Here is a 25542-nt window from a genome sequence, read left to right as displayed (position 1 = left end):
CCACTGTGCTGGGCCTCAGGTGCCTTTTTCTAGCGGTGTAGCCCTATTCTCAGTTTTCTCATTTTTAAAGCAGGAATTGCAATCTTTGTCTAAGAGAATGACTGAGGGAATTAAATGCGACCGTGCTGTGCTGGTGCTCAGCATGCAGCCACTGAGGACGGGTGGTCGTAGCTGGCACCTTCCCACACTGGGCCTGTTAACGCCCACAGTAAAGCTAAAGGTAGACATGACCATCCTGTTTTTGCAGGTGGGCCACGCAGAAGCAAAAAGGTGCAACAACTTGTCCTCATGTCACTAAGCTCCTTCATGAGTGAGCCTGGATTTGAGCCCAGAGATGTCACTCCAGGGTCCATGCTCTTATCCACCGTCGGTGTACGCGAGCCGCTTTCCTTCCTCGCACACACGGGGTGCACTTGGTCCCTGGATGTGGGCGAGCCGCCCACCCTGCCATGTTTTCCCTTATTTCTCCTGCATGGGTGAATTCCAGCTGCCGTAGAAACAGAATACAGGGGGAAGCGCTGGTTCTGCAACATCAGCACGGATAAAAGCAAATCGCCATCCAACGTCTCGGATGGCAGGTGGCCCAGGGCTTCCTGGGGTTAAAGGTGGCGGATGTGGGAGCCTGAGCAGCCTGCCTTGCTGTCAGCACAGACCACGTGGGCAGATGCTGGTGGCACCGTAATCCCATTTAGTCTATTTCGGGAAGCAGTCAAGTGGATGAGAAAACCCTGGGCTCCTTGGTGGAGAGAGCTGATCAGTCTGACGTCCGCCCGGGTCTGTCTCTCTGTCTGCACACCGCCGTGTATCGTTTGAAGAGAGACTTGGTGTGGAAAGTCTCAGTACCCAGTCCTGGGATTTTAAGTAGGATTTTAGGTGAAGAATTCTGCCTCTGAACGGCCAACCAGGGGTGAATTATGCTAAGAGCAACAGAAGGAGAACCCATTGAAAGCAATACTGATGCGTGTGGGTGCTGACAGAGATAGGGGCTGGGCATTTGTGCCCCAGGGTGTGGACCTGAAGGGAGAGGTTACAGGCTGTCCACACCCAGCCATAGCTGTGGGTGGGTAATTAGGCCGAGGGTGTGTGAGGGGGCCATGGGAGCCCTCCCTGTAGGGCACCAGAAGAAATGTCCCTACATTACCTCCAAGGAAGGAAATACCATTTTCGACTGTCTGGCCCTAAGGACACAGGCAGTGGGGTCTCAAGCCCTGACCCTCTTCCTTGGCGTGTGTTGTGGGCTGGTTCTGCAGACAGGGGCCCAGCTTGGTCTTCGGAAAGCAGGCTGAGGTTGCTAGAAAATATGGTCATTGGCGTTTAGCAAGATGGCATCTGAGTTGGGGTGCTTGGTTCGAGGGCAGATGCTGCCGCCCTTCTCCTGCAAGCCACATCTTCTGCTTATGAGGCCAGAGGGCCTGGGTTGAGAAGGGGGCTCAGAGCTGCCGTGGGGTCTTGCAGCCGCTCTGGGCTTGTTGGTGGAACGTGGCTTTTCTTGGCCCTTAGATAATCCGTATCCTTGGGGGAGAGTGAGAGGGGGGCAAGTTCTCTCCTGACCTTGGCCCTGCCTGCCTTTCCCACTTTTTTTCACGCCAGCCTTCACTCTGTGTTGTTCTGAGGCCAGCCTCTAAGATTTGCAGGGCCTGGGTAAGAGTACAAATGGTACCCACATTCCATCGCCTAGAGTTATAAATCGGCCTATGAAGTGTTACTAAAATAGGTCCTGTCCTTCTATTTTGACCAGAAGTACCTTCACAACGAGGATTTTCCGACTCCTGGGAGTTCTGCCTGGCGCCTAGGGGGTGGGAGGGCCAGCCTCTGCCTGCAGCCTCTCCTGCTCTTCCCGCGCCTGGCTCTGTTTTATTCCCATGTGTCCAAGCTCCTTCCACAGCCCCGCAGACAGCTGGCATTGGGTCTGGTTTTGTTTTCAGTGTTTAGACTTAGTCTGTTTACTGTCTCGTTAGTGAATGACAGTCCACACACAAATTACTGTGATGTGAAAGATAACGAGTACAGCCAGGGAAGACGAGACAGAGTGTGCACAGGGCGGTGAAGCTGCAGACCTGCCGGAGTCGGGGCCTGGACGGCCCCGAATCACAGGCTGCAGGGTTGGAACTGAACATAATGGCCGTCGGGTGGGGGGGGGGGTCCCTGGAGGTTTGGGCAGCGGAGGGACAAGATCATAGCTGAGCAGGAGGACATCAGGCAGGCATCAGTGGGAGGCCTGGGGAAGTGTCAGGAGCCATGACAATGACAAAGCCTTCTCTGTGTTGCAGGAAGTGATGTTCTGCAGTGGATCGTCCAGCGGCTTTGGGTCTCCAATCTGGGTGAGAGCTCTTCCGCGCTCAGTCACCGGGGGTGGCCGAGTGTATAGCGGCATGGGAGAAACTGAATGGACGCTTAGCCCGTGTCTCTGAGAAATTTACATTTTAGTTGGAGAGACACGACTTTCATGCGTAAAACAACCAGAATCAAAAGCAAGGGCAGGATAATCTGGGGACAAAAGAGTCATTTTATACAAATTGTCGAGAGCGTGTAAATAATAGGGGTAATCGGGGAGGACCCAGTTGAGAAAGACTTCTTGGAGGGCTGCTGCGTACACCTGCTCTGGAAAGATGGGACTGATGCTGGCGAATTGGAGATGGGGGCTCCGAGGGTCTCCCTGGATGGAGACTCGCATGAGCGACGGTGGCGGGATGGAAGGGATGGGAATGGAGGGGCACAGAGGGGAATCGGGGGTCATGGCTTCAGCCTCCCACAGGAGGAGGGAGGGCCAAGGAGGAAGTCTTGCCACACCTCGGACGGAGGCCGAGCTCTGGGTGGGATGCAGGTTGGGTCCCTGGGAAGGAGGTCCCTGCAAGACTGGAGGGACAGGGTCCCTTCCAGAGGATGGAGAGATACCTGCTTTCGTGGCTGCTTCTGAGACAGAACCAGGAAAGTTTTCCTTCAATTGAGGCAAATTCAGAAACAAGGCTGTGCTTCTAAATACACGTGGGTGGAGGGACGGGAATTCCAGCACAGTGGGAAGGAGAGGGGAGACCTGGGCCTGGGGTGCAGGCAGATTGAGCTTGGGATAGAGGTTGACAATAGCCCCCTCACTCTTTGAGTGAGAAAGTGTCTGTTGATCCAACAGAAACATTTTCTTCCTGTTCCCTTGACCTTTCCCAGACCCACAGGGCTTAGAGAAGCTTCTCCAGGGCTTCCCCAACTGTCACCCCCAAACCACCTGTGGCAGGCCACCTGTGGGACCTGTTCGCATTCGGCCTCGCTGGCTCCCGTCCAGACTTGCTGAGCTGTCGTTGCTGGGGCTGGGACCAGGGAAGTCGTCCTTCTGGCATGTGCCCAGCTGATACTTGTCCACAGCCCAGTTCAGGAGCTGCTGTCCTCACTCCTCAGATGCAGTGCTGTTAGGATGGGGCACCTCTCCCTGAGTTTGGGGTGCTGTGTGGGCGCGAGGGACTGAGCTTCTGCCCTTGGCCCTGCTTTGACGTCCATGTGTGAACCGCTTCTCCCCAGAGGCACAGAACTTGGGCAACTTCATTGTCAAGTACGGCTACATTTACCCCCTGCAAGACCCCAAGAATCTCATTCTCAAGCCTGACAATAGCCTCTACCGCTTTCAGGTGAGTCTTGGCCTTGGGTGTTATTGTGGGGTTGATCTCACTTGAAAAGAGGCCGGGGCAGTGGCTCACACTGGTAATCCCAGGGAGGTGGGAGGATCGCTTGAAACCAGGAGTTTGAGACTGCAGCGAGCTGTGGTCACACCACTGCACTCCAGCCTGGGTGACAGAGTGAGACCCCATCTCAAAAAAAAAAAAAAAAAAAAAGATAATTGGTTGGCTTCATAGCTTCTAAGATCAGGACTTTAGAAATGGTGGAGGGGGCTAGAATAGTTTTATTTCTTTAGTCATAGGGCTGGTGGGGGGTGGTCCATGGAGTCACACCCCAGTATTAAAGTGTGGTTTCCCTGGTTTCTTTTGCAGACGCCGTATTTCTGGCCCACCCAGCAGTGGCCGGCTGAAGATACAGATTATGGTAAATACCTTGCCACCCTATGCCTTCGCTATTGCTTAACACGCTGCTTATGTACTTGCTGCATTTCGGTGACATTTGTCTTGCTGTCGTCGTGACCTTTGTGTCAGCTCACATCTGCGCTGGGCGTGTTCCTGGGGGAAAGGACCGGGTGTGCTTGGTGTTGTCCCCACCTCTCCGAGCACAGTGGCCCCAAGCACGGGGAGGCCACAGACTGGGTTTTGGAATGTGATGATGATGGAAAATGTCACTGCTTTCTTTTCCAGCCATCTACCTGGCCAAGCGAAATATCAAGAAGAAAGGGATTTTAGAAGAATATGAAAAGGTATGTGGTGTTTTCAAGTAGAGGTTGTTATAACCAAATGGAAGATAGTCTGGAGCTATTTTTCCCTCTGCCCCACGTAACTACATCATCTGCATCTTTATTACCTACCTACCCACCCACCCATCCATTTATTGATTAGAAGCAGCTCACTGCGGTAAACTCTCTCCATGTCTAACTTCAGTTTCTCCTGCTATAATTTAAGCCTCTGCCTCAGTGGCTACTGGGGAGTACAGTGGTTACCCGCTTCCTTTTGCTGTCCCCAAACAATATGACTCAATTAATATGTATAATAATGGACCACCCTTGGTTAACAGATTTGAACTTGAGCTTATGATGGGAAAACAATAGTACCGTTCTGACTTTTGTTTTAGCCTGGGTAAATCAGGTTTCCCAAAGAACACACCCTAACCCTCAAAAGGCTAGCATTTCTGGGCAGAGGGCAGAAATCTTGCTTGTTTTTATTCTTTACAGACATGTTTTTATTATTTATTTATTTCAGGATATGGGGGTACAAACGTGTTTTTAGAAGGGCCAGCATCACATCAGTGTTGGGCTTATCTTTGTGGATCTGTGATGATCTGTTGTTGAATATTGAATTTCCACATTCTTCCTCATCCCCAATCCTCTCTTCCTGATCAGATTTGGGATACATTTATTTAAAGCAAACAAAATCAAGAAAAGTAAGACGTATCGTGAAAGCCGTTTGAGAATTCAGTGCTACTCCTCGAGTGGAGTCTGCCGTGGGGCTGGGTCTGCAGTTGCCATGCGCTGGGGCACGCCCTCGTTGACGCAGGGCTTTGTGCCCTTCGGGCATGGCATATGCCTTGGGGCTCACTGATCTTATTTTATTTTCCTTCTGTAGGAAAACTACAATTTCTTGAACCAAAAAATGAACTACAAGTGGGACTTCGTCATTATGCAGGCCAAGGAGCAGTACAAGTGAGTGAAAGGCTATCACACTCGTTCTCTGGTGTCCTCCCTCCCTCCCTCTCTTCTTTGTTTCCTTTTATTAAAATAAGCCTTTATTGGGTGTGTATGTGCCAGACACCGGGCTGGGCATTGGAAATAAAAAGACACAGTCTCATGGGTCAGGGAGATGCGTGAACAGGCCACGATGCTGCCACGAGATGAGGGCCACATGGTGGGGGTTGCAGAAGGAGCTGTAGGATGGCACTGAACTTGGTGGTTGCATGGGGGTGTCCAGGTGAGGGATGGGGGGTGGATGGATGGAGGGGAGGGGTGGGGCGGGAGAAAGGGTGTTCTAAGCAGATAGAACCTGAGCCGGGAGCCAGGAGAGCGCCGGCTGCAAGCAGTTCCTGGTGGCTGCAGCAGAGAGTGCAAAGCGTGGAACTGGCAGAAGTTAGTGAGATGTTAACTGGAGGTGTTAGCAAGAGCAGATCGAGAGAGGGCTTTGTGCTGAGGGCCTCAGGGAGCCACGGAAAGATTTTTAAGTAGGGGAAGGATATTCAGTAATCAGATTTGCACATTAGAACCACCCACCGCTTGCATTTGCCCATCATCCACATCAGAACCGGAGCTGAACGTCCCCTGGAGGCCTCTGCCTTGCCAGTGAGAGCCAGCGTAAATGTGGGGGACGGTGAGTGGTGGGGAGAGTGTCTCCGTCAGGATGAGGCCAGGCTATCGTAATGAACAGCCCCCAACTCTCAGGGGCTGGAAACCACAAGGTTTCCTGCTTGTATTCCGTGTCCTGACACCGTTTTCCTCACTCCAGTACCCATGCCGACAAAGCAGCGCCATCGGGGCTTTGGCCACTGCTGTAGCAGAGGGAGGGAGAGCCTGTGCGGGTCAAAGCAACACCTGTCACTTGTGCTTGTAATTCATAAAGCAGGTTATATGGCTATGCTCAACTTCAGAGGCAGTGGGTGGGGACCTACACTCCTCCCATGTGCCCAAGAAGTGGGGGAGCCAGGAGAATCTGGTGACCAGCACCAGTGATTACCAGGACGGCCATTCCCACTGGCCCAGCCTCACTCTCCCTGTCGGGTCTGGATCCTGGAAGGTCTAGACTTGCGTGTGTTGGGCTGGGACATTCCCCTCCTCCATTCACTTCTAGGTGCCTTGGGATGAGCAGTTCCTAAGAGGTTCTCTCCTTCCGAGATGCTGGCTTTCCAAGGCTTAACTCCAAGTCTGCCTCTGATTTCAGACTTAGGACCTCACAAAACTAGGCTAGCCATGTAGGTTGGCCCATGAGGTGGTCATTTCGTTATATTGAGCCCCCTCTTCTGAGTTCTGGACTCAGCACCCAGCAGCCTACTCAGGGTCTCGTGTTGATGTCACGCCCGCAACTTCACTTGTCTGTATGTGAATGTGTGTTTCCCTCACTCTCCAGCCTCTTCCTCCACGATTACCACGCCAGTGCAAGGAGCCACCATGCACCTCTGTCCCCAGCAGTGTCCAACGTCCAGTCATCTGGTCCTGTTGCCGCCTCTGGCAAAGTCCCTTCCACTCAGTATGACTCCTGTCTGTCTCCATTATTCCCCTGGCCTGGTCACACCAACCCACTGTCAGCCGGACCGTGGCAGTGTCCTCCTAACTGGCCTCTGCTCCCATTCTGCCCCATGTTTGGACACAAATGGGATCACGTTACTCGACCTTCTCTAAGCTATTAGAGAGAATGCTCACGTCCAATGTCACTTCCTCAAAGAGGCTTTTCTGATGAGCTATTACTGCCCTCAGATCATCCTAAACTCAGCGGCTCAAAACAGCAACAATTATTTTATTATCTGTCACTATTTCCAGAGGTCAGGAATTGAGGAAGGACGTGGCTGGGCAGCTCTGACTCAGAATCTCTTATGTGGCTGCAGTCAGAGGCCTGGGGCAGCCGGGGGCTGCTGGCAGTCCTTGCTCTCCTCTTGTAGCCCCTGGGCCTCTCCCTGTGGTGTAGCTTGAGCTTCCTCAGTGTGGTGACGTCAGGGCGGTCACACTGTCTATGTGGTTGGAGGCTTCGGGAGTACATATTCCAGTGAGGAGGGTGACAGCCGTCAACGTCCCACCTTTTTTGGCCCAGCCTCAGAAATTACACAGTGTCACGTCTGATATCCTACGTTGGTTGAAACCATCACAAAACCCCACCTGCTTCAGCGGGAGGGGACATAGACTTTCTGTCCATGGAAGAAGTGTCCAAGAATTATAAACATATTTCAAAATCCCCACAAAGGACATCCCTGATTCTATATTCTAGTGCCCTGAATGTTTCCTGATAGCACATAATGCAGTTTGCAATTCTATATTGATTTTTTTGACTATTTGTGTAATGTTTAGACCAAAATCTACTGAAAGGGAGATCTACTATGTCTGGTTCACCAGTAGACTCTCGGGGCTTGGAACGTAGTAGAAGATCCATAAATACATGCACGAATGAGTGATTACGCAAATGCTGTTGCTAAAAATATTCATGATATGACAAACTGAAGTAATTCCTAGTTTACGGGCGCTCTTGGATTCCATTGATCATCGCTGTCCTCGGATAGTGTCTATGACAGGAAAGCAGAGGAGCAAAGGCAGAGAGGACCTTCAGGGAAAATTAGAGGTGGGCTCCGTGCGAGGCTGTCCAGTATGACTCCTGTCCGCCCCAGGCAGACCGCGGCCCATCCTCCTGAGGACGGGGGCTGGCGGCAAATCCGGTTAGTTTGGCAAGGGGAAGTTCAAGCGACAGCGTTTATATTTAATTTCCAGAGGAGGCTGGCAAAACACCCCGCTGGGATGGCGCTGTTCCCCCATCTGGCTCCCCGGGTGTTATTATGTTATTCACAGCACATTAACGGGTAGATAGATCTGCCAACTCTGTCACGCAGAGGGCACGTGTGTCATCCCACGCCTGCCTGGGACAACAAGCCTTGACAAGCGTGAGCGAGGGTCGCCGTGGCAATGGGACCCGGTGGGCCGTGGCGATCATTAGTGCGACCTCGCTCCCGGAGGAGGAGCGCCCGGCAGCATTTCCCATCCGTAAAGAGAGAGGAGGAGGTGGGGAGATAAGAGGGAAGATAAATAACCTTTTACAGTTTTACAATGATAAGTTGGGCTCAGAAAAGGCCCCGACATGGCACAAACTCCTTGGCGTAACAGAGTGAATGACAGGGAGGGAGGCAGGAGGGTGCCCAAGGCCAGCGCTTCCCCAGCGCAGTCACCGCGAGGACGGCCTGCTCCTCCAGACTTCACTGCGATGTGATGTTCGCCAAGGCAGGGAAAAGTTAACAAGCCGGATGGTCGCGTGTCGCCCAGGTGGTCACCTGTGCTCACTCCGGAGGTGAAGTCGGCGAGGTCGAGTTGGTCCTGGGGCCAGCTGCACTGGCATGATGTCGTCGCAGCACAGGGCGTGCAGCGCAGGGCCCTGGCAGGGCTGGCCGCCCCTCTTCGGTTCGGTTCTCTGAACTGTGAAGAGAGAAAAATATCTCTGGGAGAATTAAAATGGGTAAAAGGAGTTGGCACATGTACAAGTAGCCAGAATGGTCCCTGGCACGGTGTGTGATGCCCGCGTTCACTGCTGGCTGTCACCACGGCGCACGTGAATTATTTGGGCAGATGGGAGAGTGGTCCAGGTCATCAGGAATGGGGCCATCACTGATCAAAGATGCCAAGTCTTCCTGGCCTTACACACGGCTTTTGGCTTTTCAGGGCTGGAAAGGAGCGGAACAAGGCCGACAGGTACGCCCTGGACTGCCAGGAGAAGGCGTATTGGCTGGTGCACCGATGCCCTGTGAGTGTCCTGCTCCCTGGGTCCCCCATCTCTTCCTACTTCGCCCACCCCTTCCTGTGCTCCCCATCCCTGCTGCCAATGCCTCTCGCTTGGCCTGGAGTTGGCTGGGCAGGAGGAGCCGCCGCTCTGTGTGGGGTTAGCGTCCAGGTGCCTCTTGGCAGGAAGAGGACATGCGCTGTCTGGATAGGGTCTGCTCCCGGCCCTCCTGTTGGTGTTAGGGAGGGAGGGACCTGGACGGAATTGTCTGTTATGAGGGCTGGGACTTCTTTTTAAAAATTTTTTTTGGCCGGGATACCATCCTTTGGGAAAGGAATATAAGAAGGAAAGCTAGAATGTAGGCTCCAAAGCAGAAAGATAGGATGCCGTGAGAACGGAAACTGCACAGCCATCTGCAAAGCTGTCCTGTGTGTCCTGTTCCCTCCTAGACTCAGTCACAGCAGCTGAGATAGGAGGAGAGAAGGAATAAGTGTGTGCTCAGCCTCTCCTTGCTTGCAGCACACTGTGTCTCTGGCTTTGGGACTTTCACAGTCACGGATGACGTGACTAGTCCTCGCTTATCCCTGGGGGATGGTAGTCTCATCCCCCAGCACAGAGGAGCAGGCTCTGACCACCACACCCACTGGGGTTAACTCTGCTGCCTCAGTTTCCTCCTGTGTCAGACCTATATGATGCCTATGGCTCATGGGAGGTTGGAGATGTGAAAGAGTTTGGAAACTGAAGAGTTCAAAATAAATATTCTTCCTCCTCTTCCTTCAGTTTCCTTGCCTGCCACGTACCAGAAATTCTGAGAACCAGGACGTGAGCTGGGTGGGGCATGGTTGCAAAGTTTACAGATTTATGAACTTCAAGACTATCAGATTTTGGCTGTTTTGCTTATTTTCTTTCTGCATTCAAAGTAGATCTTCATAAGGTGTTCCCTCTGTATGGCCATGGGTTTGGATGCTTGTTGCTGAGGTTAAGGTCTTGGGGTTGACCCCCAAGTACCTCGTTTGGTTTTTTTTTTGCTTCAGGGTTCCTCCTCTAAGGAAACCAGTTTGCACATTCCTGACACAAGGTCGTGTGGGCCGGGTGACAGAGCACAGGGTCCTGGACACAAGCACACACCTCTCTGTTGGTAGCTTAGGAGTGAGATCTTTGTGTGAGAAGGGAACTGCACATGGCTCATGTGTTCTGGAAGAAGCACCTTGGTGAAGATAAGGGAAAATGGCGGACATGCCACATTTGGCAAGATGCCCTGGTGCCCAGTAGTGGCAGCATGACTGAGGGAAGCCTGCTCCCGACAAGGTGGAGAATGGCTTCCCTGTTATCCCGTGTAGAGACTCCACGGTGTGGGAATGTCCACGTGACTGTGTCCCCTGCAAAGCGACATCGGCTGGCTGTGCACATGATCCACTCAGGGTCTCTGTCCTCCCCTCTGTCCCGGCAACCAAGAGGTCTAAAGGGAAGAAGATGAAAAACAGATCATTCAGGTTCTCCCCAGTTCTCCTGGGGCAATCTCTCAGCCCCCGCCAGGCAACTGGCCAAGTGGCTCTTCACCGCATGACGTAGAAGTACATAAAGATGACAATGGTGACAACGTGTCTCTGTGGCATCCCTCACCTTGCCTACCATCTTCCCCTCCCCCATTTCCACCTCCCCCTCCGTCACCTCCCTTACCCCTCCCCTACCTCGACTACCTCTCTCACTTCCTGAACTTTCTCCACCACCTCCACTACTTGTTCTCATTGTCATTGTTGTCACGATCTCCATCATCATCACAGCAGATCTAGATTGAGAACTCACAGCGTGCTGGGCACGGTGCTAAACGTTCTGCACTCGCTGTCTTATTTAATCTTTGCAGCCTTGTGTGGAAGGCAGCGTTACTATTCCCATTTTACTGACGAGCAAGTGAAGGCTCAGCGATGTTGCTAATGTGCCCACAGTCACACGGCTAATAGGTGCCAGAGGGTCTGAGCCCACACGCCCCTGACCGTGAAGCCTCCCTCTCAGCCCCTGTGCCCTTCTCCTCTCATGAGATGTCACGTTCAGTCCTTTTGTAATCTCCTTGGCCATTAGAACGTTGCCTGGGTCACTGCTGCTTAAAGAAATGTAATGCCTGAGTCCAAATGTGCCTGGTCCCTCTTTCACAGCCCTGGGGACCCAAGTTCAGAATGAGGCTTTGATGGAGTAGTCCTAAAACTCCTAGAACACAAAACTGTTCTTCCTGTCTAATCTCTCTCGCGGCTGCTCCCTAAGTCAAAACCAGGCCCGTGGTCAAAGATCCGGCAGGAGTGCGCTGGGCCCCGCTCTCTCCAACTTTCTTAGAACACTCCTCCTCTCCCGTTGTCCCGGGTGGGGTAGACGGCGTTGTCTGGAGAGCGTCTCAGCCTAGAAATTGAGCAATCTGACTGACGAGCCCAGGAGCTCAGGAGCGCACAGCCTGTCAGACGGTCTCCAGGAGACCCGAACAGTCTGCCAGTCTAGTGGGAAGACAGCCAGCCGAGGCAAACAAAGCATTTGGCTCTGTGGAGTGTCGAATGGCCGCTCTGTGGACTGATTGTACCCAACTGTTGTAGGATGCGACACAGCCCGTTGTCACTGCACTGACTCAGTCACTTGTTCATTTGTCTGCTCACTGATCCACGAAACTTTCACTGGCCCTGACTCTGTGCCAGGTGAGGGGTTAGGAGCTGGGCGTGAAGTAACAGCTGGGAGTCATCGCACACTGCTGGGTGCCAGTGTTAAGCTCTCAGTGCACCTGACGGCGATGCTGTGAAGTAGGGGTTATTACCGTGCCTGTTATTCACATGGGGAAATCAAGGCTCGGAGAGGTTCTATAGCCTGCTCAGTGCTGGGAGAGGAAGCCACATCTGTCTGATGGCAGAGCCCGATTTGTTGCTGCTGTGCAAGGAGCACCCACACGTGGTCCCTCTCTCAGCTCAAAGAGCTCAGGATGCAAATTGCCGTGACGCAGGTGAGCAGCGCTCTTCCAGACACCAGACCCAACTGTGGGAGGGGCTCAGCGAGGGGTGGGTACTGATTTACGGAGCCAGGAAGGAGTGTCACGGATGTCATCACGGGCAGAGGCCAAGATCAGACATGGGTGGTGGTTGTGGAGGGATCTGACCCGAATTCCCATCCAGAGCTCAGATGCCACCTGTGACTCAGCATCCTGTGATGGAGGAAAACGATTACCCAAATGGAACAAAGTGCAGATCTGAGCACAATGCAGACAACGGTTAGTGTTGTAAATGAACAAAAGGAGAAGCAGCTCCTTTAGACAGTCACTCTGGGGGCCTTCCCTGAACCTCTGCCGTGCCGTCTGTGACTTCATGACTCCCAGAGATATAGTTCTTTGCTTAGGCCTGGTTTTGTGGACAAAGGCTGCTTTCTGGCAGTGTGTGCTCTAAATCAAGTGGTCATTTGTCTGGATATCAAGCTAAATGGCTCTTGTTTCAGCAGACGTTCGCCAGGGAAGGAGATATCTGCCCTCCATTTCCTGTTCAGATTGGGCTAGATGTCCAAGAATGGAAAGTGGCAAAATAAATTGAGGTATATCTAATATGGTGGAACATCATGATGCTATTAAAATATTTTCAGAGCCATTCATGACCTAGGAAAATGGTCTGACACGAAATGTTATAACATAACAACAGGATGGAATGCTCCATATACTCTGGTCCAAATTTTTGAAACTTTAACGTATATTTTGTGAATGGCCAATCTACGCCAAGCAGCGGGGATATGTATATTAACTAAAGGAGCTTTCCAAAGTCTGGTAGGGAGACGAAGACTGAAGCTATTTCTTACACCATGAATGAGTCATGCACAGAATGTCACGGCAGCTTGTAGGTGGCAGGGCCCAGTGTCAGGTGGATGGCCGGGGAACACTTCTCCGTAGAGAGTGACATTCAAGCCAGAATCTGCTTGGAGCAGACTTCTCGAACCCTTTAACCTAAAATCGTCTCCCCCTTTCAGGCTCATTTCTCTCTATTTCTTTTCCCTGTTTTATCAAACAGGTTAGTGTTTTTCTTGTTTTCTGTTCCGTGCGTCAAAAGGGTCTGATCCTATAGGGAGGAGAGTGAAAATGAGACAAGCGTATCAGAACTAGAGAAGGGACAGGAGGGGCACAGTAGAGTGTCACCAAGAAATGCCTGTCGGCTCCACGCTGGCCCTGCTCAGGATGCTGATTCCTGCAGTGTCACCTCACCGGGCAGTTGTCATGAGTACAGAAAGTCCCTTCCTAACCTGAATGATGTGGCATTTCACAAATTGCCTCTTTGACTTATGCCCAAGGGATGTTGGTGGGGCGTCATGCCCTGGCGTTCGCAGTTCCTCTGGTTGAAGAGGGGAAGCTTGCGCGTCCCTGGAGGGCTTCCTGCGTGTGGCACCGGGGGCAGAAAGCGTTTCCGTGCCTCGTATCGGCCGGTAGCACACCGCAGGTAGTGAGGCCGTCCTGATTTCCTGTGTGCAGACAGTCAGCTCTGGGTGGCCTTCATTCGAGCACAGAAACTGCGTCACTAGCGCCTCTGGTGACTATCACGGTGCGTCAAAGGCTTTACGCTACCTGGTGCATGAATGAATGAGTGAATGAATGGAGCTTGGAAGTCTCCCAAACCAGCAGAGGCAGAAGGCAGCCCCCGGGGGAGTTTTGAAGGCAAGACAGCTGGGATGGGACCCCAGCTTGATCAGGAACCACTGAGACTCCTGGGGCCTCTGCCCACAGCGGTGCCGAGATGAGGCAGCAGCCCGGGCAGTGGGCAGCCGGAGGAATGTGCCCGGCTGTTCCCTAGGGCTGGTGGGGAAAGCCGGAGGTCACAGGGGCCTGGAACCGGGCAGGCACGCAGAATAATGAAGCCCAGTGGGTAGCTGCAGGTCTGAGAGTGCAAGGCCACGTGGTCTGGGCGCCGAGGGCACCCCGGTGTCGATCTCGGTGATGCAGGTGCTCTGTTGAGCACCAGGGCGGCCGAATTTGTGTCCGAGACTGGGCGAGCTCAGAGGAAAGAGCTGGATAACTGATTCAAAACTCAAGAGGGCGGCCACACTGCAGCTGTGTGTGCCACGGTGAGTGCCTGCGGCGACGCTGGGGCGTGGGCTCTGTGTGTGTGTCAGTGGGTTGGGGGTGCATGTATGTGAGCATGTGTGAGTGTGTGTATGTGTGTAAGAATGTGTGTGAAGGCGTCACGGTGTGTGCGTGAAGTCTGTCTTCAGCTTCGCTGGGGGGAGCCGGCTGCAGACAAAGGCACCGACCCTGCTGCATGCTAGGTTAGATCCGTCGAGGGCTGGCTTGGACCTCTGTGTTGTCCCTTCAGGGCACCTGTAATGTATCCCTTGCGTGACGAATTGCTGAGTGGCTGCCTCCCCCATGAGACTGGCAGTGCCTCCGCGTGCCTGCTGGGGGGTCTCAATAGCAGTGATCTCGGGGCATGTTCGCCACAGCTCCCCAGAGCTGAGCACAATGTCAGGCACGCAGGAAGTGCCTCGTAGGTACTTGCTGATTGAGGGCCACCTGTGCGTAGGGTAATGATGGCCTCTCGCTCTCCCTGTCCTCCTCTCCACCCACTGTCTGCTGCCTTCCGCTTTCTCTTTCCTGCCCAGGCCGTATGTCCATGGTAGCCCACTGAGCTAGGTTGCTGGATTTAGCAAATAAAATACAGGGTGCCCGGTTCAATTTGAACTTCAGCTAAACAACAAATAACTCTTATAAAAGATAGACTCTGTATTCAAATTTATTTTCTATATCTTAGCATGAATATACAATAAGCAGAAGAATATTGAGCCGGAAACCATTTCCTGTTTATCTGAAATTAACTGGACGTCCTATATTTTATTTGGCGACCCTACCTCTGTGCTAAAAGTGTGTCTGATCCAGATGGGGACAGAGCCCTGTCACTTCCCAACCCTCTGCTTCAGTGTAGTCAGCCTGGTTGACCACAGGTGCTGAGCACTAGGGGGATGCTGGCTCCAAACCTGCACAGAGGGAAGTGAAAGGCTCAAATCAACCGGCCTCGTGGAGTCGAGGAGTTGAGAGAGGCCAAGAAAGATTTTCTGGAGGGTGGGCTGCCCTGATGGAAAAGGGAGCTGACAACGATTGGCCACACCTTTACGGAGGTGGTTTAAAGTGAATGCAGTCCCTTGCTCAGTAATAGCTGCTGTCTGTTGGGAGCCTCACACCCTATCTCGTTAAATCTTCCCAAGAACCTGCCAGGCAGGAGGCATCATCTGTTTCGTAGATGGGTCAGCGAGTGCAGAGAGAGGTGGTTTCTAAGATCTTCGGCATAGCTGGGAAGCTGCAGAACCAGGATTGGAACCTAGAGGTGCCGGACTCTCCCAAAGCACTGCTCTGTTACGGCTCTTTCCCCATCCATCCCAAGACAGAAAAGACATAAACCACAGAGTGTGGGGAAGGAGCACTGTGGGAGGAGTCAGGAGTCCCATGTATTAGTCCCAGTCAACTCTTTATGGGCTTGAGTGTTACAATCTATCCATCCACCTCCCCAGCCCCCCTATGCATTCCCCCATCCATCCATCCATCCCTCCATCCCACTATGATGCTGGGAATGCCATCCATCTGTCCATCCATCTACCCTACCATGCATCCGTCCATCTATTCATCCATTCATCCATTCAGCTACCCTTCCATCCATTTATCCATCTCACTATGTTCTGGGGATGCTGTGGGTGCAGAACACGGGGTGCAGCTCCCATGAAGCTCACCAGCTCACCTGGAGGGTTTACACACCCTCATGGCTCCCTGTGGGCTAGGCCACAAGACTTTCTTGGCTCAATCTCAGAATTGGCAGCTTGGCCAAGACCCAAAGTTAATCAGAAACCGGAGACTCACCCTATAGTGATCCTTATGTTTTTTTATTCCATTCAGCCAGGAATGCACAATGTGCTGGACTATGGCCTGGACCGAGTGACCGATCCGAATGAAGTTAAGGTAAACCAGGTACGTCTCTGCTGCATACTTTGCCTAGGTCGGGTCCTGAGGCTGGGAATGTGTCCACACGTCTGTTCATGTCTGTTAGGGCAATGATATCTCCCCTTTGAGATGCCAAAGAGAGGAGGACTATGGCTCTGTGGAATCAGGGTCAAGGGAGAAACGAGACTATGGCAAGGGTCCCAGGAAAGAGAGATTACAAGTGGAGAGGGACGAGAGAACGCAGGGTGCAGGGCAGAGCAGATGGGATCGAGATCGTTGGTTTTCAAACTTTTCTGAGTCACTTCCCCTTTTGAAAATCTGATGAAGGTTATGCACCCATTCCACTCAAAGAGGCACAGATGGACATTTTGCACACAATTTCAGCCAGTTCCTTGATCCTGAGAGGATGAGAGGGCCCAGGCTCAAAACCCTTGAATCAACTTCAAATTTAAAACTTAATCCATGTGGCAGGGCCTGGAATGTCACAGTTTCTTTCACATCCCAGCGGGGTGGGATCTTTGCAAAGATTCTCCAACACTTTTTATTTTAAAAAGACTCTTTCTACAGATAGGCCACCTTTCATGATGGATGGCCAATTTCCTATGACTTTTTTTTTTTAATTTAAAGAGATGCAGTTCATAAACTGTTGAGACTGTGGCACTGTTGACATTTTGGGCCAGATAATTTTTTGGTGGTGGTGGTGGTGGGGTTGTCCTGTGCCTGTAGGGTGTTTAAGAGCATCGCTGGCCTTTACCCACTAGATGTCAGGACCTGCAGCCCTCTCCCTGCCCACCTCCAGCCCCGATCAAAAATGTCTCCAGACATTGCCCAACATACCCGGGAGAGAGTCGAAATTGCTCTCGGTGAGAACCACTGATCCCAGCCTGAAACCCATGCGAACTGGTCTTACACGGTTTCATTGCTCTCTGTCTAATGTTATCTTTGGGTAGTCAGAACTCAGTCACCTCTTGGTGTGCTGTCCAAGGGCTTGGCAGTGCCTTGCAGCGTGAGTGGGGCCCTGGGGGGACGTGCAGGGAAGTGGGAGGGGACAGAGAACAGAGCAGGAAACCGGCAGCTCTGGGACAGTGTCTGCTTTTGCAGACTAGGATATGCGAAGAGAGACATGGAGTCCCCAGAGAGCATCCCTGGTGAGGGGATCGTTAGGTCCCCTGTCCCCAAGCCAAAGAGACCCTTCCTCTGATACACACAGGCGCTGTCAGCCTCTGCTCAGCTGCTCCCGGGCAGCCTTTCCCGTGTTCCCCTTGTCAGATAACAGATCACTGCTGAGGCCCTGGAGGCTTGGTTGCCATGGGAACAGAATCCTCCAGTAAAATACTGAACGGGGTGGAAGATTTGCTTTTGTTATGGCTGACTGGCAGCTCTGGAAACCTCTTTCCTGTGGAGGAGGGGAGGGCGGGGGCAGAAAGCAGGTCACCCACTCTGACATTGGGGGTGTGGGGACGCAGGGGCCCCCGTCTTTGACCCAAGCCGTTTGTGTGTTGTGGGGGTGGGACGTTAACTTGAGCAATTTGGGAGGGGGGCTGAGGAGCCCACTGCTCCGTCCCGTCCTGGGGGTGATGGTTAGGGTGACTTCCAAAGAGGGTAGCCAGACAGCCCTTGTCGCTGAAAAGGCCCCCCCACCGGCCCCCGCCTCAGGTCCCCTTTCCTGCGACGCTGGTGGTCCCCTCAGCCCAGAGCCCCAGCGAGCGCACTGGGTGTGAGACCGATGTCCTGATGGTGTGGGGCTGGGCAGGGGCTGGGCCTGCACTGCTGCTCACCCGTCACCTCTCTCTCTCTCTCTCCCCAGCTGTCTTTCTCCTACATGTGCGCTCCGGCTGCTGTGCAGCGTTAAGAAGAGCAAAGAACCACACTGCTTGTGCATGCGGGTCCCTCCCGGCCCTCCCCTCGGCCAGCCCCAGCGGGCTGTGTCTTACCTGCTTGCAGCATTGCCCACGGTCCGAGTGTCCCCCGTTGTCCCGTGCGGACCTGCCCGGGGAGGAGAGGGCCGGCGAGAACGTGAAGTCTCCACGAGGCCTCGCGAGTTCAGAGGTTTTGGATTTCTGTCTCAGTTCAGAGAACACGGTGCCTGAGCTGGTTTGAAGAGAGAGGTCATTCTGAGAATGAGTGAATTCTTGAAAAGATATCTGTTTCCTTTAGAGGCAAATAGCCTATCAAGCATGAGACAGGAGGCTGTGAGGTTGGCGGGTACCTAGGGCCCTGGTGACCCCCTTCCTCAGGCTGGTGGCAGCGTCAGCAAGGCTGCCCAGTCCTGGGAGGAATGGGTCCTGGGCCAGGTGCCGAGCCCCAGACGCGTGTCCTCTCTCGATTCCAAAACCTCCAGCCCCTCTGCCCCAGGAAGAGACGGGGCCGGGGGCTGTTCTGACAGGGTCACCACTGTGGTTTAGGGATGAGGGCGGTCAGCCCCACTCTACCACTCCCTGGCCGTGTGATCTTGGGCACACTCTTGAGCCATTCGAAGTCTCAGTTTCCTCATCTATAAAACGGGAATCACAATAGTTCCTTCTTCAGAAGATTACACGGGATGATTTATGTGACGTGTCTAGAACCGCAATCAGCACGCAGACACTCCATAAACAGCAGCTGTCATCATTGTAACTGTCGCCATGTTGCAAGAGAGAATTTATGGGGCCGGTAGACCTCAGACCCCATTTTTGGGGGCTGTGCCTTAGCCAATTTCCTCTTCTGTTCTCACACCATCTCACACTTGTGTCCTGGTTGCAGTTGGAGGGAGGAAGATACGCCCCAGTTTCAGCCTCTGCCTAGTCCAATCAGCAGCTGCTGAGACGGCACAGTCCACACTGGTGTGCACACAGGTCTTTGGGCAAAAGGCAGAAATATGGCCCCACGGTACTAAATACTGTGCTCTGCAGGGCACTGGCCTGGAGCCCTCAGCGTGCAAAGCCCCCCACCCCCGCGTGCTCCCATCGTAGGGGACAAACTGCTTTCTTCTTGTGGGCCCTTGTGTGGGCGTGGCTGGCTGGGGAGGACTGAGGGCTCGCTGCAGCCAAGCAGGGGCTAAGTGCTCCACACCTGGCGCTGGCTCAGTTAAGAGTCACAGCAGCCGTAGCAGGTAAACAGTGGGGTTGGCATCCCTGTTTCGTAGCTGAGGGAGTAGGCCGAGAGAGAAGGGGTTGGGGAGAGAGGTAACTCCAAGGACACACAGCCGGAAATGCTGAAGCTGCGATTCGAACCTCAGCCGATGGCCAGCAGGGCCCACTCTGTTTCCTGCCTGACGTTTTCTGATATCCATTGTGTGGCTCTTAGAAGCTTTGCCGGATTTTCTTAAATCTGTTAAGAGAGATAATATCAGTTTCATTTTTCGTATGAAAAAACCAAAACACAGAGAGATTGCCATTTGTCAGAGGTGGCCGGGCCAGGATTCAGAGTTCCTGGAGCTCTGTGGCTCGTGCTCTTCCCTGTTACCCATGTACCCCACCCCCCACCACGGCCTCAGTCCTGCGCCCAGGGCCAGCTTCTCGGGCAGGCGGCTTGCATGTTGCCCAAGACCTCATGCTCCGGAGGGCCCTTGCGTGCTTTAATGTTCTGTTGCCATCTTGAAATTCTTTATACTTTTTTCTGGACAGAGTCCCTGCATTTTCATTTTGCACCGAGCCTTGCAAATTGTAAGCAATCCTGCCTCCTCTGCCTGATGGGGAAGTACCTGGAGGGACAGATACTTACTGCAGAGGATTGCAATCTCGAATCCTCGTCCGCCTGGACAGCTGCCTCCCTCTCCTTTCTTGTCTGCTTTGCATTAACCGCCTCAGTTTCTCATCTCCCGGTTTCTGACCTCGGACCTGCTCTCCGCTCTCCATGGCTGTGCTGCCAGATTCCGGCTTTCGCTCCGTGGCTTGCCCAACCCTCCACCTGCGTTTCGTTGCAGACTCCTGCCTGGCTGCCCTGTGCTAAGGTCCCTGCTTGTCCCTCCCCTGGGCTCCCACGCTCCTGCCTGGCAGTGGCCCTGTGACAATTGTCCGCATCTTCCATCGAGGTTCCGGCCGACCAGCTGGCCATAGAGCTGTGTAAACAAGTCTAGACTGTGTCCCTATTTGGGCAGCTCTGCAAGGGAAAAATAAGAAGTTGTTAGAATTCCAAGAATGCAGAGCATTCAAAGATTCCTTAGGCAGAATATTCCTCCTGTAGCAAAGTGTGTCACCAGGATGAAGAATAAAAAGAAGTGGCTTCGCTCCAGGAGGGCCCGCTGCTGAGAAGGGAAGCGATTTGTGTGCGAGTTCCAGGGTGGAAAAAAAAAGTTTATTTCTTCTCATTTTAGCATGAGATGGTTTTCTTTGAATTGCTTAGAATTAGGTATATCTTTGAATAGCTTCACTTAACTTTAATGTTTCTTACGGCCTTTGGTGAAGGAATTGTCATATTGATATAGTAGGTTTGCAAGATTTAACAAATAAAAAATACAGAATTCTCAGTTATATTTGAATGTCAGATAAACAATGAATAATTTTTTCTCCCTCTAAGTATGTCCCAAATATTGCCTGGGCATCTTGTATTTTATCTTGTAATAGGGCTAAAATCGCACTGTGCACACGCTCAGTAGTGGGGGGTGTATTAACCCTGCTTAGTAGCCACTGTTGCTGGAGTTTCTGTGTGTTCCAGTCACCTCTGTCTGTCATCTCGTTGAATCCCCCTATCTTCTGTTCTCCTCTTACAAATGAGAAATTGGAAGCTCTGAGATGCTAAAGGACTCATCCAAGGTCACACAGCCAGTAAGTGGTAGAACCAGGATTTTAACCGTTCCCCCTGACAGAGAGCAAGTTGTCTCTTCTGTTTAGAAAAGTCCAGAACCCTTTCCCCTCATTGCACCAATACGCACACCCCTAGAAGGGCAGAGATACCTCTATGTCAGTCTAGAGAAGCCAATCCCATGGACAGCTTTTTTTTTTTCTTTTTCTTTTTTTTTTTTTTTTGAGACAGGGTCTTGCTCTGTCGCTCAGGCCAGAGTGCAGTGACATTATCTCAAATTCCTGGGCTCAAGCTATCCTCCTGCCTCAGCCTCCCAAGTAGCTGGGACTACAGGCACGTGCCACCATGCCCAGCTAATTTTTCTATTTTTTGTAGAGACGGGTGTCTCGCTCTGTTGCCCAGGCTGGTCTCGAACTCCTGGCCTCAAGCAATCCTCCCACCTCAGCCTCCCAGAGTGCTAGGATTACAGGCGTGGGCCACCGCACCCAGCCAAGATAGCTATTTTTAAAGCTAGAGGTAAAAGCTAAAATTCATGCAGACAATCCCGGCTAGAGGTGGGGAAGCCTCACATTCAACCGAATCCTGTTATTAGAGCTCACGCTGCAGCCTGATTCCCAGAAGATAACTGGTGATTCTGGGAATCTGAAAACAAACAGCAAACTACACCACACAGGCAGAGCCCTAAAAAGGTAATAAAATCAAATGAAGTGACTAAAAATATAAACATAGGAAAACCCTGAAGACTGAGATAACGGTCCCAGAAGCAAACACACTAGGTCAAAGGAAGACGGGGAGAGGTAGGAGTGAGTGTGCACGACTGTGGCTGGCAAGGGTAGCTCCCTGCGGGGCCCAGAGAACACAGGACAGCCGGGATCTTGCTTCTTGCACCTGTGTTTGTTCACTGGGGAGTCTTGGGCCCCCAGGTGCTAGTCACAGAACGGTGGCCAACAGGAAGTTCGATCATGGGGCTTGGACACTTTGAAGGTGTTTTTGACACTGGCTGCTGAGCACGGGCCTAGCACAATTTCCATCTTCACCATCATGGGTATTCATGAGAGTGTTACCTGTGTTTGAGTTTCATGTCATGATTGGGGCTCTAGCTCTCTTTTTGTTTTCATTTTGAATTAAATGACTGGATAGAGTCATTCCACCCTGCAGCATTCTCTGCTTCAGGGCAAGGGAGGAATGGGAAGAGGGCAGGCTAGGTTGGAGAAGGTGAATAGGTCCAATGAGTTTCTGTTTCTCTTGGATCACTCCTCAGCTTTGCAAAGGGCAGAGCTGGAATTGAATCCTGGCTCCACCAATTACTGACCAGATACTGAGAAAGTTACCCTCAGCCTCTCAGAGCCTTGGTTTCCTCAGCTGAAAATCAGTATAATAAAATCTCCCCCCCAAGCTTTGTGAAGGCTCAAAGAGGTGTACATTGCTTTGTGGTAGGTGCCAGGCAGTTATTATTATGCAAAAGTCCAGCTTCCTCTTTGAGCACAGGGCATAGACCTGGAGATACTATTCTGAATAATCCACTCCAGCAAGATTCTAACAGAAGGAAGTGATTATATAGTATTAGATTTGAATGCAAATCTACTCTGGCCCCAGGGTCTTTTTCTACCTAAAATGTGTATCTTCTGAAACAGTGGCTTATGTTGGGAGAGAATGGGAACAGATAATAAGTGTGGTTGCCAAAATATTTGGATCATTTGGGTAGTGTTTCCACTTGGTTAAGTGAAAAAAATTCTATTAAGCTTAGAAAAGTCCCCATTTTTCTAGGCCTCCAAACACCCCAAAGTCATCATTTACTTGATATTTATTGAGCATCTACTCTGCATCAGACATTATACTAGGGAAGACAGATATGTTGTCCCTACTCTTAATGGTGCCTTAATGTTGATTCATACATTAAACAAGGAGTCACACTAATAAATATGTAATTAAAATCGTGATAAGTGCTACAAAGGAGAAAGTCAGGTTGTGTGAGGGTCTAAAACAGAGAGACCTACCTGGGCTTTACCTTTCTAAGATAACTCTCCCTACTCCTCCATGCAGGGAAATAAATTATATAAAAGTAATCCAGGGAAGCAAAAATGAAACCCGGTATGGATTAGAAAGGAGAGACGAGTACATGACATTCCACATTGGACTCTGCTGCATTCCTTGTCAGTGGGCTCATGGGCCAGTGTTTATTTTGCTAACTGGCTAAAAGAAAGTAAGTGACCTCCTTGAACTTATGACTCATTTCCAAGTGAAGACTTGGCTGGGTTAAGCAGCATGGATATTGGCAGCCAGGAATCAGGATGCTCAGCTTGAAGTAGAGTCGGCACCAGCCAGCCCCTGGACATGACCAAACCTATGAAAACTGAGACTGGAATCACCACTGTGGCCAACTTGAAAAGTTACATGGTGCAGAACTGTGGTGGCAAGGAAGCACGCCCCTCTCAGATTGTAGAAGATCTATGTGTTTTAGCTGGTGACAGATCTGAATGGTTCTCAGGAGCTTCTAGGAGGCTAAACAAGGAGCCCCTTTTGGAGACATCCTTTCTCTGCTGTAACTCAAAAAGGCCAGAGAGAAGACACCTTGAAGCTCATCCCTAGTGTGAACTTGGTCCAGCAGCTTCAGCAGGGGGATAGGCACGATGTGATCTTCCACATCGCAGCTCAACTCTGGGACTCAGCTTGCAGAGGATGCTGGTCTCAAGCCTTTTAATTGTGTGCTTTCTCTTTGGCAACATGGCTTTTTTTTTTTCAGTTTGTGGTATTGGCCAAGTTGTTATGACTGCCTGAGGAAGGCATCTCATCATTCTTTCAGAGCTCTTCCCTATGAGAAAAGAAACAAACACTCCAGCTCCATGCTAGTTTCTTCATCTTTTTCTCTCATTCCATATCTCAGATAGGAATCTTTATTTCTTGCTCTGCAGATCATTCTGTTAGGCACTGTGCTAGATTGGAACCAACCCCAAACTTAGTCTTTAATTCATCTTGGCTTTTAGGAGAACAGTGTAAAGTTACAGTGATAAATTATACTACTTCCCTTACCAAATCTCTTAGTTGCTATTATCTCTAGTGGTTACATAGAATAGGGTGGGGGCTGTGATAATGGGAAATCCTACATTTTAAGTAAGAAAAGATGGGCAGTTTTCTCATGGGGAACGATTTTTATTTTTCAAATGGGTATTTGAACTGCAACGATTTAATGACATCTGTTTAATGGTTTTTGCTTCTTTGTTTTACAGAAACAAACAATCACTGCTGTCAAAAAAGAGGTAATTAGTCTTCCAGTTCCAGTGAAGTTTGATTTTGAAATCTTCTAATAAATTATGTATACTTTGGCTGTATGCTCTGCATTCAGTAATGAAATGAAAACCATGTGCAATGTTCAATTGTTTCCAAGTTAATGGACACCACAGAATGACAAAGCATCCTCTGTAAGATCTGAGTGGGGCTTATGGAGACTCAGGATGTGAAACACCCCTCAAAGGCATAGAGAGGGGGCCATGACCAGAGAGGACAGTGGGAACCAGTGCTGCGGTGTCTACATCCTCAACCCGGCCCCTGCCGCTATAATTACAGGGCATTCAGAATCTATTCTGAGAGTGGCAAATCTTATATCCAGGACCCAAGACAGAGCCCTGGGAGGCATTGGCCATTGAGGTGGGATGTGTCCATCAATATCTGAATAGGGAAGCAGGTGTCTGAGGAGGGGATGGCTTGCTTCTACTACAGCAGAACAAGGGGATTAAGGTTGTCACCTGTGATGGGGACCACCCTCTGCTTCTGTCAGCCAGAGGATCATGAGGGAAAAGCCAAGCATCTGTCCTCATGTCTCAGTTTAATGTTCTTTAGAACATTTTATTTTTTCTGCTGGTGTCTCTTTTTCCAGACGAGCACATGGGTTAAGGAGGCCACTAGTTTGGAGTTTGGGGTGGGCTGTCTACCGTGGGCCTGAGTCCCGTTGGTGCCGAGGGAGGTGGCTTGAGGGAATGGGGTGGGGTGGTGTTATGGATAAATGGCTTCTGGTTTTGGAGGCCATATGTGTTGGTGTTAGTGACACTCAAGCGTGGGGAAGTGGGACATCTAACTACTGTGTCTCTTCCAGATCATGTATTACCAACAGGCCTTAATGAGGTCCACAGTGAAGTCTTCAGTGTCCCTTGGAGGGTATGTCCCTGATTTGTTGGTCTTGCTGACGTGTGAGCAATAGGTAGGCTAGAGGAGAACTTCTGTTTTAAGGCAATTTTGGTAGGTCATGGGCTGACTGATTTAAGATCCCAACGAACTGAGAGAGACAGAACTAGCTTCTTGGGGGTGTAGTTCCTAGTTCTTCACTCAGAATCTAAGTCTCCAGGTCTCATCTTGGGTTAGACAAAATCAAGGATGGGTGAGGTTCCATAAAAGTCTGTCATGTTTCTTGGAATCCATTACTGTGTGGATAGGGAGGGTGGGAAAACTTGGAAATCTGTGACCCTGTAGGTACAGCCTGTGTTCCTGTCACTACCCACTCAAATTTATTAGGGATGTGTGCATTAGGTTTACTGGTTCAGTGTGCTGTTAAATGTCTATTATTAAACTTTGGTTTAAAATCCAATTAGGATAAATTAGAAATTTATATTTGATTTATTGAACTTTCAGGCTACCTTGATCTAGTCCCCCATGGGACACAATCTGGGAGCCACAAAAGGGCTCGGTGCCTCCTCAGTGCAAGCAGTTATCCTTTTGAAATGTGCAATGTGGAATTCATTTCAGGACCACGTTGCTAACTCTGAGGTTTTCCTGCACACATGAAAATGAACTTGGCTTATTTCTGGGGAGGCACAATGTGACTAATCATTTATTCAGACTGTGTAAGACTCAAGT

General features: G+C 51.2%; 1 protein-coding gene across 1 annotated transcript in view; it reads left to right on the top strand.

The window, feature by feature from the left end:
* The window catches only part of RGS9 (regulator of G-protein signaling 9), an 81255-nt gene that overhangs the window by 13551 nt on the left and 42162 nt on the right, over positions 1-25542 (top strand). The window contains exons 3-11 of the mRNA XM_012662219.1: positions 2271-2321; positions 3511-3617; positions 3978-4029; positions 4293-4351; positions 5214-5290; positions 8987-9068; positions 15928-15999; positions 23922-23951; positions 24785-24846. Of these exons, the coding sequence (XP_012517673.1) occupies positions 2271-2321; positions 3511-3617; positions 3978-4029; positions 4293-4351; positions 5214-5290; positions 8987-9068; positions 15928-15999; positions 23922-23951; positions 24785-24846 (592 nt within the window). The remainder of the gene's footprint in view (positions 1-2270; positions 2322-3510; positions 3618-3977; positions 4030-4292; positions 4352-5213; positions 5291-8986; positions 9069-15927; positions 16000-23921; positions 23952-24784; positions 24847-25542) is intronic.

Source organism: Propithecus coquereli, unplaced genomic scaffold (genome assembly GCF_000956105.1).
Source record: "Propithecus coquereli isolate 6110/MARCELLA unplaced genomic scaffold, Pcoq_1.0 Scaffold76, whole genome shotgun sequence".
NCBI lineage: Eukaryota > Metazoa > Chordata > Mammalia > Primates > Indriidae > Propithecus > Propithecus coquereli.
The sequence above is the reverse complement of the archived record's forward strand: the minus strand, read 5'-3'. Positions and strand labels throughout refer to the sequence as shown.